At 38.1% G+C, this 13731-nt stretch overlaps 1 protein-coding gene across 15 annotated transcripts in view; it reads right to left on the reverse strand.

The window, feature by feature from the left end:
* The window catches only part of SYNE1 (spectrin repeat containing nuclear envelope protein 1), a 536476-nt gene that overhangs the window by 38725 nt on the left and 484020 nt on the right, over nt 1-13731 (reverse strand). For 14 of the 15 annotated variants that reach the window (XM_077149294.1, XM_077149293.1, XM_077149295.1 and 11 more), the window contains one exon: nt 5605-5767. In XM_077149294.1, the coding sequence (XP_077005409.1) occupies nt 5605-5767 (163 nt within the window). Of the gene's footprint in view, nt 1-5604; nt 5770-12463; nt 13202-13731 lie in introns of those variants that run through there. The other variant, XM_077149304.1, reaches the window with a different exon arrangement.

The following is a 13731-nucleotide window of genomic DNA, read 5'->3' on the forward strand; positions in this document are numbered from 1 at the left end:
ATATTTAAAATTTTCCATAATAGTTTTTAAAAAAGCTGATAAAAATTCTCTACCTGAATTTGTGGTGCAAATAAATCTTGGACACAATTTCTTCATCTTACCTTTATACAAATCTTGTTTTACTTTAGAAAGCTCAATTTATATATATGGCAATATAAATTTTTCAAGAACACCAAGTTTTTGTTTTCATTGCAAAGGTACATTAAGAATCTCAATTTAGTTGGGCATTACGAGATGATTTGGAAGACATAAAAATAAATGAAACTTGGAATAATGTACACCAATATCAACAGCTATCATTTCTAGGAATCACAGTACGTGTTTATTTTAGGGGGAAAGGGTGTGGCAGAGATGATGAAGGTGCCTGGTGGGAATGGAGACCAGGAAAAGAAAAGATATTTGTAAATAAACTCCAGTGATCCTGTCCACCAACGAGTGCGTAGTGGATAGTCAACTTAGGGCCTTTGTACGTCCTCTTGGAACTCTGAGCAACCTGGGTGTCCCAGGTTTACAGGGTTCCTTCACTATTGGGTTCAATTTATTCAACTGAAGGAGTTGTGTGGTGGTTGATGGTGTTGCTGTCACACTTTACAGTTTCCAGAGGCTGCTCACTTGCTGCTCTTTACACTCTGGTCATAAGGCTCACATACCAAATGACAGCCTCCATTCTAAATTGTTGCTTCTACTTGGTTATTGGCTTTGTGTTGAGTTATGTACCCCAATAACCACATTTCTTCATCTTAATTCACATCCCTATGGGTTTGAATCCATTGTCAATTAGACCTCCTGAAGACATCAGTTTTAATTGAAGTGTGGCCCAACTGAAGGAGAGTGGTCTTAATCTGGATTACTGGAGGCCTTACAAAGAGGATCCAGAAGTACATAAGCAAGAAGGGAGAGGTCGTTGCCATGATATGGGAAGGAAGGTTTCAAGCCAAGGAAACCTAAGAATTGCTGAAAGACAGTACCAGAAGGCTACAGTCTTCAGGGAGAAAGCAAGTCATGCTGATCTCTTGATTTGGGACTTCTAGCTTCTGATAAATGTGAGCCAACAAATTTTCTAAGCCAATCCATGTGTGGTATTTGTGATTGCAGCTCAGCAAACTAAGATTGTTTTACAAACCTGATATCTGAGAATGTTAAAATGGTTTAAACCAGGGATGGCAAGCAGATTTAAACTCCTATGCTAATGGCAATTGCTTGGTACTGGTTCCCTGGCATATTACGTTGAGAAGGATGCTGTGGTTGCATCAGGTTGCAGGGGGAAAGAATACATCTCAGTCAGTGGAGCAAAGGAAAGTTGAATGCTGCAGGTTTATCACCCTAGTCTAGGGAGAGAGAGAACATCCTGAGTATTTGCTTCATGAGAAGAGTAATAGTTATTTCTAGGAGTTCTAGGAGGTACAAATATGCTTCATAGGAGGAGGATTCTATGTTGTCATAAATACGTACTTGTGCACATGTGTATCTGTGAGGAAGAGAATTTTATGAGCTTCAAATTTCATGGCTTAAGTTCTCTAGGTTCTATATCAACCATGGTGTCCTCATATCACCAGCTTCCCTGGTGAGCAATTTTAAATGTAGGGCAGAAAGAGAAAGTTTATGAATAGGTAGAAGGCATTGGATTTCCCCAGAGTCCTAAAATGTGACATCTTCATATTAACTCCATAGAATATAAATCCATTAAGTATTTTACTGTTTTAATTCATTCCAAGAAGTTGTTCATTAAAAATGAGTCTAGTCAATTCCATTCATTTGTACATACATAACTAGCACCGTCCTTAGCGTGTATTTCTTTTCTTGGCATAGTTCTTGAATTTGCCCAGCTTCTCTCTTGTTCTAATGATAATTCCTCAAGTTTACAGATAGCTGGGATTTATATTCTTGATTTGATCCTATTATTATTTTTCTCCTGGACACCATGTTTCAAAATTTTCCATTGATATACTAGTTGATTATTGAACATAATAACTGTACCTGTGATTATTTTTTGAGATTTTACAAATTAGACACTAGAGGACAAACACTATCAAATAAATTTTTATCTCAGTAAGCTACCCTTTTAAATTTCTCAGATAAACGCTTTCATTTATGTGAAAGAGTATATCACAGGGACTGCTAATCTAAAAATATAGAATAAAATATTAAAAGGGTTGAACTCGTACCTGCTCAAAGATAAAAGTAAAGACAAGACAAGATAGTTATGAGCTCTTAAAGTGCCAAGAAAAGGATAAACAGTCATAAGAAGAGTTAGGCTCCTGAACATAATTTTAAGAAACAGCGTCTTGATATATTTTTTCCCAACGCTCAGGAGCACTTGTTGAAGTCAATATATGAAATAGCCACCCTGATGGTGAGAATTTTTATGGACATTTATAAGTTCATGTTAGTCTCAGCTTTACCTAAAAGGACATAGAGTCCCTGAATTTATTCTTCGTCTTCTAATAACACAGAGAAATAAGGCAAAATCTTTTCTAAAGTCATCTCAAGTCTACATGCAGTCTGTGCAATGAAGTCTGTAAGATTAACTTTCACAAACCAAACTGGGAAGAATGTTCTATGAGCATCCGCAGTCTAAAAATAAAGAGTCTGAGTGTTAAAATGGTTCATTCTTTTGATCAAGATACTCAAGTGCTGAGGTCAGGATTTGAACCCAGGCAGCCCTTACTTTCACCTATAAGTCTGAAATTATTTCAAAATAAAAAGCTTAAAGGAAAAAAAAATACTACAAGTTTCCCAATGAAAGCAATCATTTCCACTCTCGATTTCCTCTTCCTAGAAGCAACCATTTCCATCTCTTATAGTTCTTTTATTCTGATGTTATGTCTATGTTTCTAAGAAAAATGTTTATACTTCTATTTCTTGATTTTTCAACTTTAAATATTATCAACGCTTACTACAGTAGTAAAGGATTCATTCCTTCCATGTGGTTCACCAGGCTCCAGTTAACATTATAGCACAGTTTATAGATAGAGCAACCTAGCCTGACAACCTAATATACCATCATTATATATTTTCTAATGAAACTTTTGGTCTTTCTGGGATTCATAATTCTTTCTCTTTTTAATATTAATTTTAATATTTAATAAATGATATGTATTTAATAATAAAATCAATATTGTTTGCTTCTACTCTTACTCTGGAACTAATAAACTTCTTCCTGTATAGCTAAGTCCATTGGAGTAGCATAGTTTAACTGTTTGCCTTGGAGACGCCCCACCCAGAGTACTTGAGCTCTGTACTACAGTATAATTGTCATCTGAGGCTCTCCTTTACCATCATCCTGGGCATTCCCTTTTTTTTCTGCTCGGTTGGGTATTATCTTGCCTGTGTCTTGCTTTGCTGTATGCAACAGAGCTTCCTGAGAATGGAGGCAAAGGAGGTAAATGTTTCATGCACTCAAAGGCAGAATATAAAATTCTAAATTATAAATAACTTTCTCGCAGAGTTTGGAAGGCATTGTGCCACTGTCTTCTTGCTTCAAGCACTGTTTTCCAGAAGTTGCATTTTTTTCACGCTGGCAACTTTACAGATCTCTTTATTACTGCATTCTAAGATTTCATAATGTAGGACTTTGGAATGGTTTTGCTTGTTTTAAATTTTCCTGGGCATTTGTACCCCAGAAGTGTTTGTTTTTCAGTTTGGGATTTTTTTTTTTTTAATTATGTAACTGCTTTGTCAATTTTCTCTACTTCATTTTCTTTAACCTTTCTTTTTTCGGATTTTATTGAATACCTGAGTTGGATTTCAGGCCTCCTGCATTATACTTTTATTATATTTCCCCCTTATTTTTCAGATCTTTACCTTTTTGTTTTACTTTGTAGGAGAGATTCTCAATTTACAAGTTCCTTTCTTAAAAATAGCACTCTATTTTTTTTTTTATGAATGCACAATCTTCTCTTATTTTTGAATTTTTTAAAAAAGTTTTTTTCCTCTCCCTACAATACGCTTCCTTGGATTTCTGATTTCTTTTCAACTTAAAAATTTTTTTTTTCTTTCATGGTAGAAGCTTTCTCTAGATGTCTGGTGATCTTTGCCTATCTGTTCATATTGAAGAATATCACCTGTATTGGCATTCCAAGGCATATCAACCATGGGGCTGTGGGGGGCTGGGCTGGGGCTGAGCCTTTTGTTGGGAACCCCTCAAATATTACAGGCTGAAGGTCTTTTCTCTGGACTGGTCAGTTTCTCCAAAGGAGACCCCTCTAATCTCCTGCCTGAGGGTACAAGCCTGGCTAGCAATTTTACAGAAACCACCAGGGGAAGTGGGGCGGGAGTCAAACCATTTGGTAGAGTGTTTCACTTAATCTCTTCATTTTCAGTATAGTGGCTCCAGCTTTGCTGTGTCCTGTATCCAAAGACAAAGTCTTCTGGTTTGCCTTCTCCAGAGAGTAATCCTCTGGCTTTCTATGGGATTGCATGAAATAACGTCCTTTGGCTATTTGGGCTTGGAAGGAGATCTGAGGGGCTAACCTCTCTTTATTTAGATTTTCAAGTAATCTTCCATTCTGCTGCCCTATAGACAACCTGTCAGCTCAGCCTGATATCTCCCATTCCCGAGCCTGCTTGGCATTCTGCACCTGAATCAGCTTTCTGCACCCTTAATTTTGCTAAAGCATCCGTTCTCATCCATTCAAAGTCTACCTTCCAGTCTTATGTGGATGTCTATCATCTCTGACATCTTTCCCACTGCTCTCTTTGTCATCGTGGCTTTTTATCTTTTCCTGCCCTTACTGTACTTATGGTGGGGTTTTAGCAGTGATTAGGCAGCTGTACATGCAAATGATCAATTTGCCGCTATTTCACCAGGTATCTGCTTTACTCTTTTGATTTTCTGACATTTGCTACACAATATCCTCTTATCATGGTAGACATCAATATTAACTGGGAGAGCTGGATGCCAAAAATGACCCACACAGTTCAATGATCAGAATTTCAAGTATCAGATAGTTGGTCAGAGGTTTTTCTAGTAAAACAAATCTTACAAAAAATTTTTTAAATGTTCCAACAGTTTTTTTTAAGGAAGTGCTAATTTAAATGCCAAAAACAGGATGAAAACATCTAACAACTGTATTTTAATGTCTCTTCTCATTGGTTTAAATAGTCTATAAAATAAAGATAAGTATCTAAGCTATTTCTTTCATGGGATTTTAAAAGTAGGTGCTATTTCCATCTCATAAAAGTTCATGATTTTTAAGTTAAGCAACTTGAGTATTATGGCCTTAATTTTCAAAGCCAATCTAAGGACTTCTTTCTAAGTTCACGGTAGTAGGTCCGTGAAGCACAAAGAAACAAACAAAAATGTCAGCACTGTTTTGGTTACCTTAGTGAAGCTCAATCACACCTGCCGTTCTAGAACAGCTTCTTGGTGGGACAAGGACACTAACTTTATGATGGCACAAGTGGCTTCTTAAGGGTCAACTTCTCTGCGGTGACCCAGAACCTACTTGCTCCCAGCACATACTTAGCTAAGGCAGCCCCTTCCTCCCCAATCCCGCCTATCCCCCGCCTGACCTTCTCACACCCACCCCTCAATCCTAGCCAGGAGAACAGGCCTTTCTGAGGCCTGCGGACTCTTCTTCCAGTGTTTTTATTATGTTTTACCTGCTGCTCGTTCAGTTTTCTCTGTATTTCTGCTGAGTCACAGGAATCATAGACAATGGGTTTGGCCAGCTCTGCCTCGATGTGCGCGAGCCAGCTCCTCAGACTGCTCATATTCTTATCGAGCTGCTGGACAGCAACCAGGGTCTCCTTCAGCTTCTTCACCCTGTGGGCAAAGGAGGGAAAACATCCAGTCTCAGTGAAGGGCTCCACTCCCGTTACCTTCGTGCCCACAAGGTCTGAATGCAAACTGCGCTGGTCCATACTTGTACAGCCATTTATAGGCTGTGTGACTTTGGGTAGGTCACATAGCTCCCCTGTGCCTCTGCTTCCTCACCTATAAAATGGAGAGAAAGTAAAAATCCTCAAGAGACCTAAGTGAATCGAGTCATGCATGTAGAGTGCTTGAAACAGTCAATGAATATTAGCTCTTATTATACTCCACAGAAAGCTATAATGAGATACCAAATGTCAGAAACGCGGGTTTATCACACACAAAAAATCATTATTTCCACAAATAACCTAACTTTTACCTCTTATGAGGAGTACCTGAGATATAAAAATGTCAACTCTAACAACTGACTGTCACTAAACATACCCACATATCTACAGTTCTGATAGCACTCAAACATAACTTCAGCCTGGGCAGGGTTTAATTCAGTACCCTTGTGGCAAAAGCTCATTATAAGAAGAAAACACATTTAAGAAAACCTAGTAGTGACTTATCACATGTGCTTAAGCTCTCTGAGTTTTCACTGAGCACCTGCGAGATTGTAAGTGACAGGGAAGATATGAGGTCTATAACTCATCAGCCTCCCACCCACATAGCCTCGTTTAGTACAGTACTCACTAAATAGAATGCTTTCTAAAACACTTTCCCATTCTTTCCAGGAAGCAGGAAAATCCCATTTCCTATGACTGTCATGTATCTGACAATCATGTGTGAATACCTATGTGTAAGATGTCAGGAAGACAAAGATAAATAAGACTTGATTCAATTGCTCAAGAAAGGTACAATGTGATTGGAAATCTGGTCTCATAAACAATGAAATATAATGCAGTATGGTGAGAACTAAATAAAAAAATTGACCCAAGTTTCTGTTTAACACTAAAGAAGTGATCAGTTCTGCCTGGCCACATTCAGCCATATTCACTTCATTCATTCACTCCCCACTTGTTCTCCTCTTTTCTGATTCTACAGACATTTGTTTATTGTCCTAGGAACACACTGTACTAAGTAACAGAAATACAGCAAAGTCTAAGGCACCATGCCTGCCTTGAGGACCTTAGACTTTAATGAAAGAGGTGAAATGAGGAGACGACATTTGAGCTCTGGCTTGAGAGATGGATATAAGCCAAATTTTAAGTCTAGGAAACAAAAAGAAAATAAGCAGTGATTTTTTTGTTGTTGTTGGTATGGGCAGGCTCCAGGAATCAAACCTGGGTCTCTGGCATGGCAGGCGAGAACTCTGCCACTGAGCCACTATTGTCCACCCGATAAGCAGTGTTTTTGAAAGCAAAAAAAGTATGAGGGTTCTAGTGAGATTGGGTGCAATGAGGATGGGAAGACAAGCAGAGATAGAGAAGCAGTGTGAGATAAGACTGATGCTTAGGCAGGAATAAGATTACAAAGATCCTCTAGTGACATGATAATGAGTTTGTATGCCATTTTAAAGGTAAACAGAAACATTGCCAAAATGTGTTTAGTAGAGGTTCTGATTTTGAGTATGTAAGGTTAAAGTGGAGATTTTGTGGGGCCCATTCAGAAAGCAAAATGGAACAGTTGAAGTAGTTGACATCAAAAGCCGACATTTGGGAAATGGTGGGAATAGAGGTGAGTACCAGACCCTAAATTCATGAATTGGCATGGCATGAGACAGATGGGAGTTAAACGATGAGGTTTCATGTTAGGTGGCTGGATGCATGATGCTGCGTTAGAATACGGAAGGAGGAAGAGCAAGCTCTTAGGATTAGCAACACATTTAAGTGTGAGCTATGATGAGTCTGAGAGACCAGGTAGAAACGTGCAGTAGGCAATTGGAAATGCCGTTCTAAGGCCTGGAAGGGAGGAAGGAGTTTTTAGCAAAGGTTGAGATATTGCTGCTGTAGAATTGAAGCCCCCTGAGTGGATGAGTTCATCCTGAGAAGTGTGGACTAAGGAGAATGAATTTTTGAAAGCTGGTAAAAAAAAAAAAAAAAAAAAGGAGGAGCCACAGACAAAACTAAAAATAATCAGAAATGTGGCAGGTTGAATTATGTAACCCAATTTGGACATGTTCTTAATCTTAATCCCTGTCCCTGTGGGTATGAAACCATTGTAAACAGGCCCTCTTGAAGATGGTATTTTAAATTAAGATGTGGCCCAACCAAATGAGGGTAGGTCTTAATCCAAATAATTGGTGGCCTGATAAAGAGAAAGCCACAGGGAGAAGTCAAAAACCAGAAGTTGTGGAAACCCAAAGCTCAGGGAGAGAGGAGAGGCATTCCCATGTGACAGGAAAGGCAAGGAACTAGGGCCTTTGGAGAAAAAACAGGTCTTACTGATATTTTGATTTTAGACTTCTCCTAACCCCAAAACTATGAACCAATAAATTCCCACTGTTTATGCCAACCCACTGTGTGGTTATTTGTGATAGCAGCTCAGGCACACTAAGAGTAGAAAGGAAGCAGAAGAACCAGGAAAGTGTAGCACAGAACTAAAGGCAGGAAAAGAGCATCAAGAAGGAAATATTGGTCAAGGTGTGAGCTGAAGGCCCACCTGCATTAGACTCACCTAGTTGAACTCATATAAATACAGATTCCTAGATCCCAAACTGATCCTACTGCATCAGAACCTCTGGGTCTAACACCAGGGAACTTCATTTTTTCCCAAGCATACTGGATAATTCTTATACATACTCAAGTCTGGGAACCACTGCTTAGCACTCCAATGCAGAGCAGAGTAGCAGAGAAACCACGATCCAGCAGTTTGAAGGGCACTGTTGACAGTGACTAGCTCAACAAGGGCCATAGGAATGGAAAACAGAGTGGACTGGATTAAGAAACACATTTATGGCAAAGAAGGCAGTTCACTACTTTAAGAAAGTTGGCAGGAAAGGTAAGTAAATATGGCATGGAAGGACAGGGATGATCTGGCTTTAAGGAAAAGTTGGCTTTGTGGGTGCTTGTTCGTTTAATGTAGTTTAATATTTGGAACAACCTTGCAATGTTTTTAGGTTCTTAGGTTTTTCTTTTCCCATGAGGAAGAAACCAAAGACAGAAGGAAAAGGAGCAGAGAAATTAAAAGGCGAATATGGTTGACAGAACAAGGAGGCAAAACAGGTAGTGACCAAGGGGCCAGGAGCAGGAATAGATAAATTAGTTTTGCAAAGGAGTTTTTACTGTTGGGCAGGCTGTGTAGCCTGAGTTTGGGAGGCAGGGAAGTAGTATTTCTTAACTCTAGTATAATTACGTAATAGCAGCAAAAATGTAATATTGAGTCCCTATGGAAGGCTGAAAATAGCCCATTGTGCATAGATTGTTCAGAAAAGAACGGCCATAAGCATATGGTTAATTATTTCTGATACATCTATTTAAAATAAATTCTGCTGTTGGACAATGAATCCTGCCTTCTAGTTCAGGATATACGGTCATATAATTGGCACTGCTCATAATAAAGGTGAACAGCAGATAAGCAAAATACTTCAGTCTCCTAGGGTGTCAACTTGGCCCAACTGAATCAGTGTCTGCTTGAAAAAAATGTCAAGAGCAACATAACTTTTAAAACTCTATGGATGTGATATAAAGGCAGGGACATCTGCAATAGAATGTTCTCAAAGACTGACAATTTACACTAAGAGGCATCAAGTACTTCTCAATTCAATTATTTTCAGTTATTAAGGAAGTGATTCTCCAACTAGAGTCGTTACAGAACCACCTAGGAATGCTTTCCAGCCACACAAGCCAACTACTAGATGCCTTCCCACCACTTCTCACATCCCCTCCTCCAGAGGATTCTAATACGCTCCTAGTCAACAGTCATCGGTCTGAAGAAAATATCCCATACACAGTGTATTTTGAACATTTTGATTTATTTACTTGTTAATTACTGATATCACTATTTCTATTACAGTTTCAATAAATCAAAGTTCCTCTCTCAAATGAAATTCTAGCCATATGACTTTAGAAAAACATCTCCTTTTTATCATACAAATGCTTTTAAAATGGTTTTCTCCATGGTCAGTTATTAATAAAATACTATTTATATTTTATTTATTGCTATTAATAATAATACCTATATATGAATAACATTTTCAGCCCGTAAAGCACTTAGGTGCATAAAACATTAAAAATTATGTTACTGAAAATTATGTTCATATTCCACAATATAAAAACATGATGTTGTGGTATGTTTGCCATGATTCATAATTCCATTCAAGATAAGACTTCCCTAAAAAGCTTATATGTATAAATTGAACCCTGTCTCCAGGGTATTTCAAGGCATTGGCCTTGAAAAACATTTCCAAGAACTTTTCTTATCCAGCCCACTCACATTTCTCTTATATAGGAGACAAAGTTCACTTGGCTATCAGTCAATGGATGATAGTTTTAGAGGGGCTACTGGGTGCAAAGCCAGAAGAGAACATTCTATCAACAACCATGGAGCAGGCATGGAATTTAACACGGCATGCTTGCCCTGCTCTTTGGCCTAGACTGAAAGGACAGCCTGCAATCAATGAACCCACTGGAACCAGGCTGAAGTAGGGTTCATTGTCTTGCCTTTGCCATGTAAGGATGGCTTCTCGCTACTTTGTCCACATGACTAGCTTTCTGCCTTCAGATCAGGTAGTATTTGAAAGCTGGCTATACTGTGGTGATGGGATTTTATAGCAACAAAATATGCCATGAGGGTCTTAGTTGGACCAACAGCTGAAATAGTTCCTCACTCATCCTGCTTGCTCTCACCTCACCCTTTCCTAACTGTCTAGCATTATTCCTGCACAAGTGGATCTCCTCCACGGTGATATCTTCAGAAAGCAAGGACTGGGGACTTCCACATTTGAGTTTTTCCTTCCCCTGTCAGACTAAGCTCAGGGCTTTGTACACAGTGCAGCATTATTTAAATGCCTACTGTAGACCAATAATTAGTATTCTAAGTACAATGTTTTTATTTACTTTATTTTTTTAAATGATTTTATATTGCATGTATACATAAGGTTTTCCTCGAGGTCCAACAATTGCAAGTGGTCTGTTTGGGAGATACTAAAACTCATTCATTTTCTTGGTTCAAAAATCCAAAGCACAAAAAGATGCAAGTAAATACTGTTTCAACAGATATTGTCCATCCCAACCAAACAAATTCAGTAGGATTCAGTATCAGTAATCTTGTATAATACTGAACACGTTCCAATAGTTGGAGCAGCTAGTGTGCAGTATGTCAAGGGCATCGTGACATGGAAATGCTTGTTCATATAGTGTATTAAGAACAAGTTCCTCTTTCAAACTAATGTGTAAATTCAGTAATGTCAATGGAGGTGAATACTGAAGTGGTTTTCCTTACCCATTTTTTAAAAAAACATTACCATGAATAGTAAAGTGCATTGTGTGTCTGCTGAGGGAGCAGATGTGATCTGGGGGAAGTGGGTGGTAGAGCCCCCATATGTTTTTCTTGAGGTTATTAAAACCTAGGTATTTGCAGGATAGGACTTAGTCTTCTTAAGAAAAATTCAAATGCTCCCTGTTTTTTCCATTATTTCTTTAACAGAAATCTTTGGATTAAAGTGTCACAATATTTTTACTCATTTTCCATTGTAAGAAGTTTGAGCTGCATTCCTTTTGGTAGCATCTTAAGATTATAATTCATAATAGATGCTATAGATGTCACATGTCTAGGTAAGTTTAGCAAGCCTGACAAATCCACGTTCCTGCCGCTTATAAGACCTTTCAGAGTCTAATGTGTAGGCAACTGACCTTCCTGGAGAAGGTTCTACTATTAAGTCTAGCTGTCTGAATATATGTTATATACATATCTATATATCTATATCTATATATATATAAAGGTAGATAGATAGATGATGTTCACTACTTTTCTTCAACTAATTTAGTAGCTCCATTCAGAAAATTCAAATTCTAAATATAATAGAACCAAAGGTAACATTAGTAAATCGTATTCATCTGTAGGAATTTATTTGGGGGATGATGCAGCAATAAAAAAGGCTTATCAAAAATTAAAAATTAAAATTCCTGCTATATTATTATTCTAAATGACAAGAAATCACAAAATAAATATTTGCACAATGCACTAAATTATTATTTTAAGCATAAAATTGCACATTTTGCAAGTGTTTTAAAAGCTGGATAACTAATCAGTGATCAGAATTTACTGGCCACCACAAAGAAAAACAACTTTCCCACCCACCGAGAAAGAAGAAATCTTTCAGGCCCCTGAAAATGTAAGTACAATTTTACTGAAGAAACGGCAAGCTTTCAGCTCCAAAGTCATGAACTGGCTAAGGCTGAATTTTAGTTTCATCAGCGGCCTGTCTTTTAAATAGCAGATGATGGAATAACTGGATATTTTTCAAAATCTCCTTCCTGTGTCTCAGCCTCTCTGCTGTAGCCATACCCCTTGCATGACACATACAGTCTGGGGACAACTGGTATACCACGCTATAATAAAGTCCACGTTGCCCGCCCAGTAGGGTGGACAAGCAAACAAATCAACAAACAGCTCTTAGGAGTTGACGGCCAACAATCTCCTCACACCAAGCATCTCCACTTCACGCTGGCACAAAACAAGCATGGATTAAACCTTCCAGCAACTATCCTGTCTACCCCACGTAACACAAAAGCTACGCACGACGGAAGAAACCCAAGAAGATGCCTGCCTGGTGACATCGCAGTCACAGTCTGGGAGCTCTGCATCTGCACAGCCGTCCTCTGCCATCTTCAGGGCACACTGATCCTTCGCCACCACCATGAAGCTTCCGTTAGCAAAACTGAGGCTCAGTAGGGTGAAGAGCTGAGACTCGTGTGGGGATGAGGTTTCCCCCTTGCCGGTGTGTAGAAGGACGAAAATGCTCACTCTGGACAAATGTTGGTAGGCTCTGCCCGATAACATGACACTGAGCAGACAAGTGGTCATGTTTCTAAATAAAACCTACATTCATTGCCATGTGCCAGGCTTGATCTCCTGGAATGTAGGCCACGCGGGTAAGAAGGGGAAAAGGCTCAATGTAATCTGCAAGCAGGGGGAGGCTACAGGTCTAAAGAAAGAAGGCTATCAAAAATAATGTTGGTGGCAGACACGGCCACTCCAAAGGCCAGCTAAAGTTCTCTTGCACAGTGTCTGACATGTTGGAAGGCTATTTAAAAAATTAAAATCACCCAAATGCAAACAAACCCTCCATGTGTAGAGCAAATTGTAGGAGCAAAAAGAAGAACTTTTTTATCTTCGGTTCAAAATTCAGTTCAATGGTGTGAGTAGGAGTTTTATGGGCTGTTTGGGAAGGTGAGATGGGAAATATTCTATAGAAAGTACTCAGTCTTTTACCTTTGAATAGACGATTTGAGCAAAAAAAAAACAATGAAGAAAAAATATTATTTTTCCTTTGTCTTTTATCAAATGATAATGTATGGTGATGGAAATAACAAGTACATTTTAAGCTAATAAGAAGGTATTTATTGATTTGCTGTGGGAATTTAGGTCGCTTTTTTTTATGCATTTCAGGAGTTTGCAAATTTTCTGTATTAAGTATATATTAATTTCACAATATAAACTGTTAAAGAAAATAAGCACCTGTATTATTAATTATTAATAACTTAAATTAATTACTGGTAATTTAAGTCCTTTTTGAATTGTGGTATAAATAAATACATAAATATGTAAATGTGTGTAAAGCTCTTTTAAAAGACATAATTTTAAGCTGGGTCAAACATCATTTCATAAATCATACACTGAATGGCAACTGAAATAAAAGAAAGTATTCAGTTCTGGTCATGTGAGTTGATTGTTTTTAAAACAGAACATAGGTAGAAAACACATTTTCCTGATAAATCAACCTCTAATTTACAAAATAAATAGAGTCCAGTAAGCTTAATGATAAATCAAATTATTTTTCAAATTCTGCTATTCAAAGACACCTCATTGTG

The sequence above is a fragment of the Tamandua tetradactyla genome, chromosome 2 (genome assembly GCF_023851605.1).
Source record: "Tamandua tetradactyla isolate mTamTet1 chromosome 2, mTamTet1.pri, whole genome shotgun sequence".
NCBI classification, from domain to species: domain Eukaryota; kingdom Metazoa; phylum Chordata; class Mammalia; order Pilosa; family Myrmecophagidae; genus Tamandua; species Tamandua tetradactyla.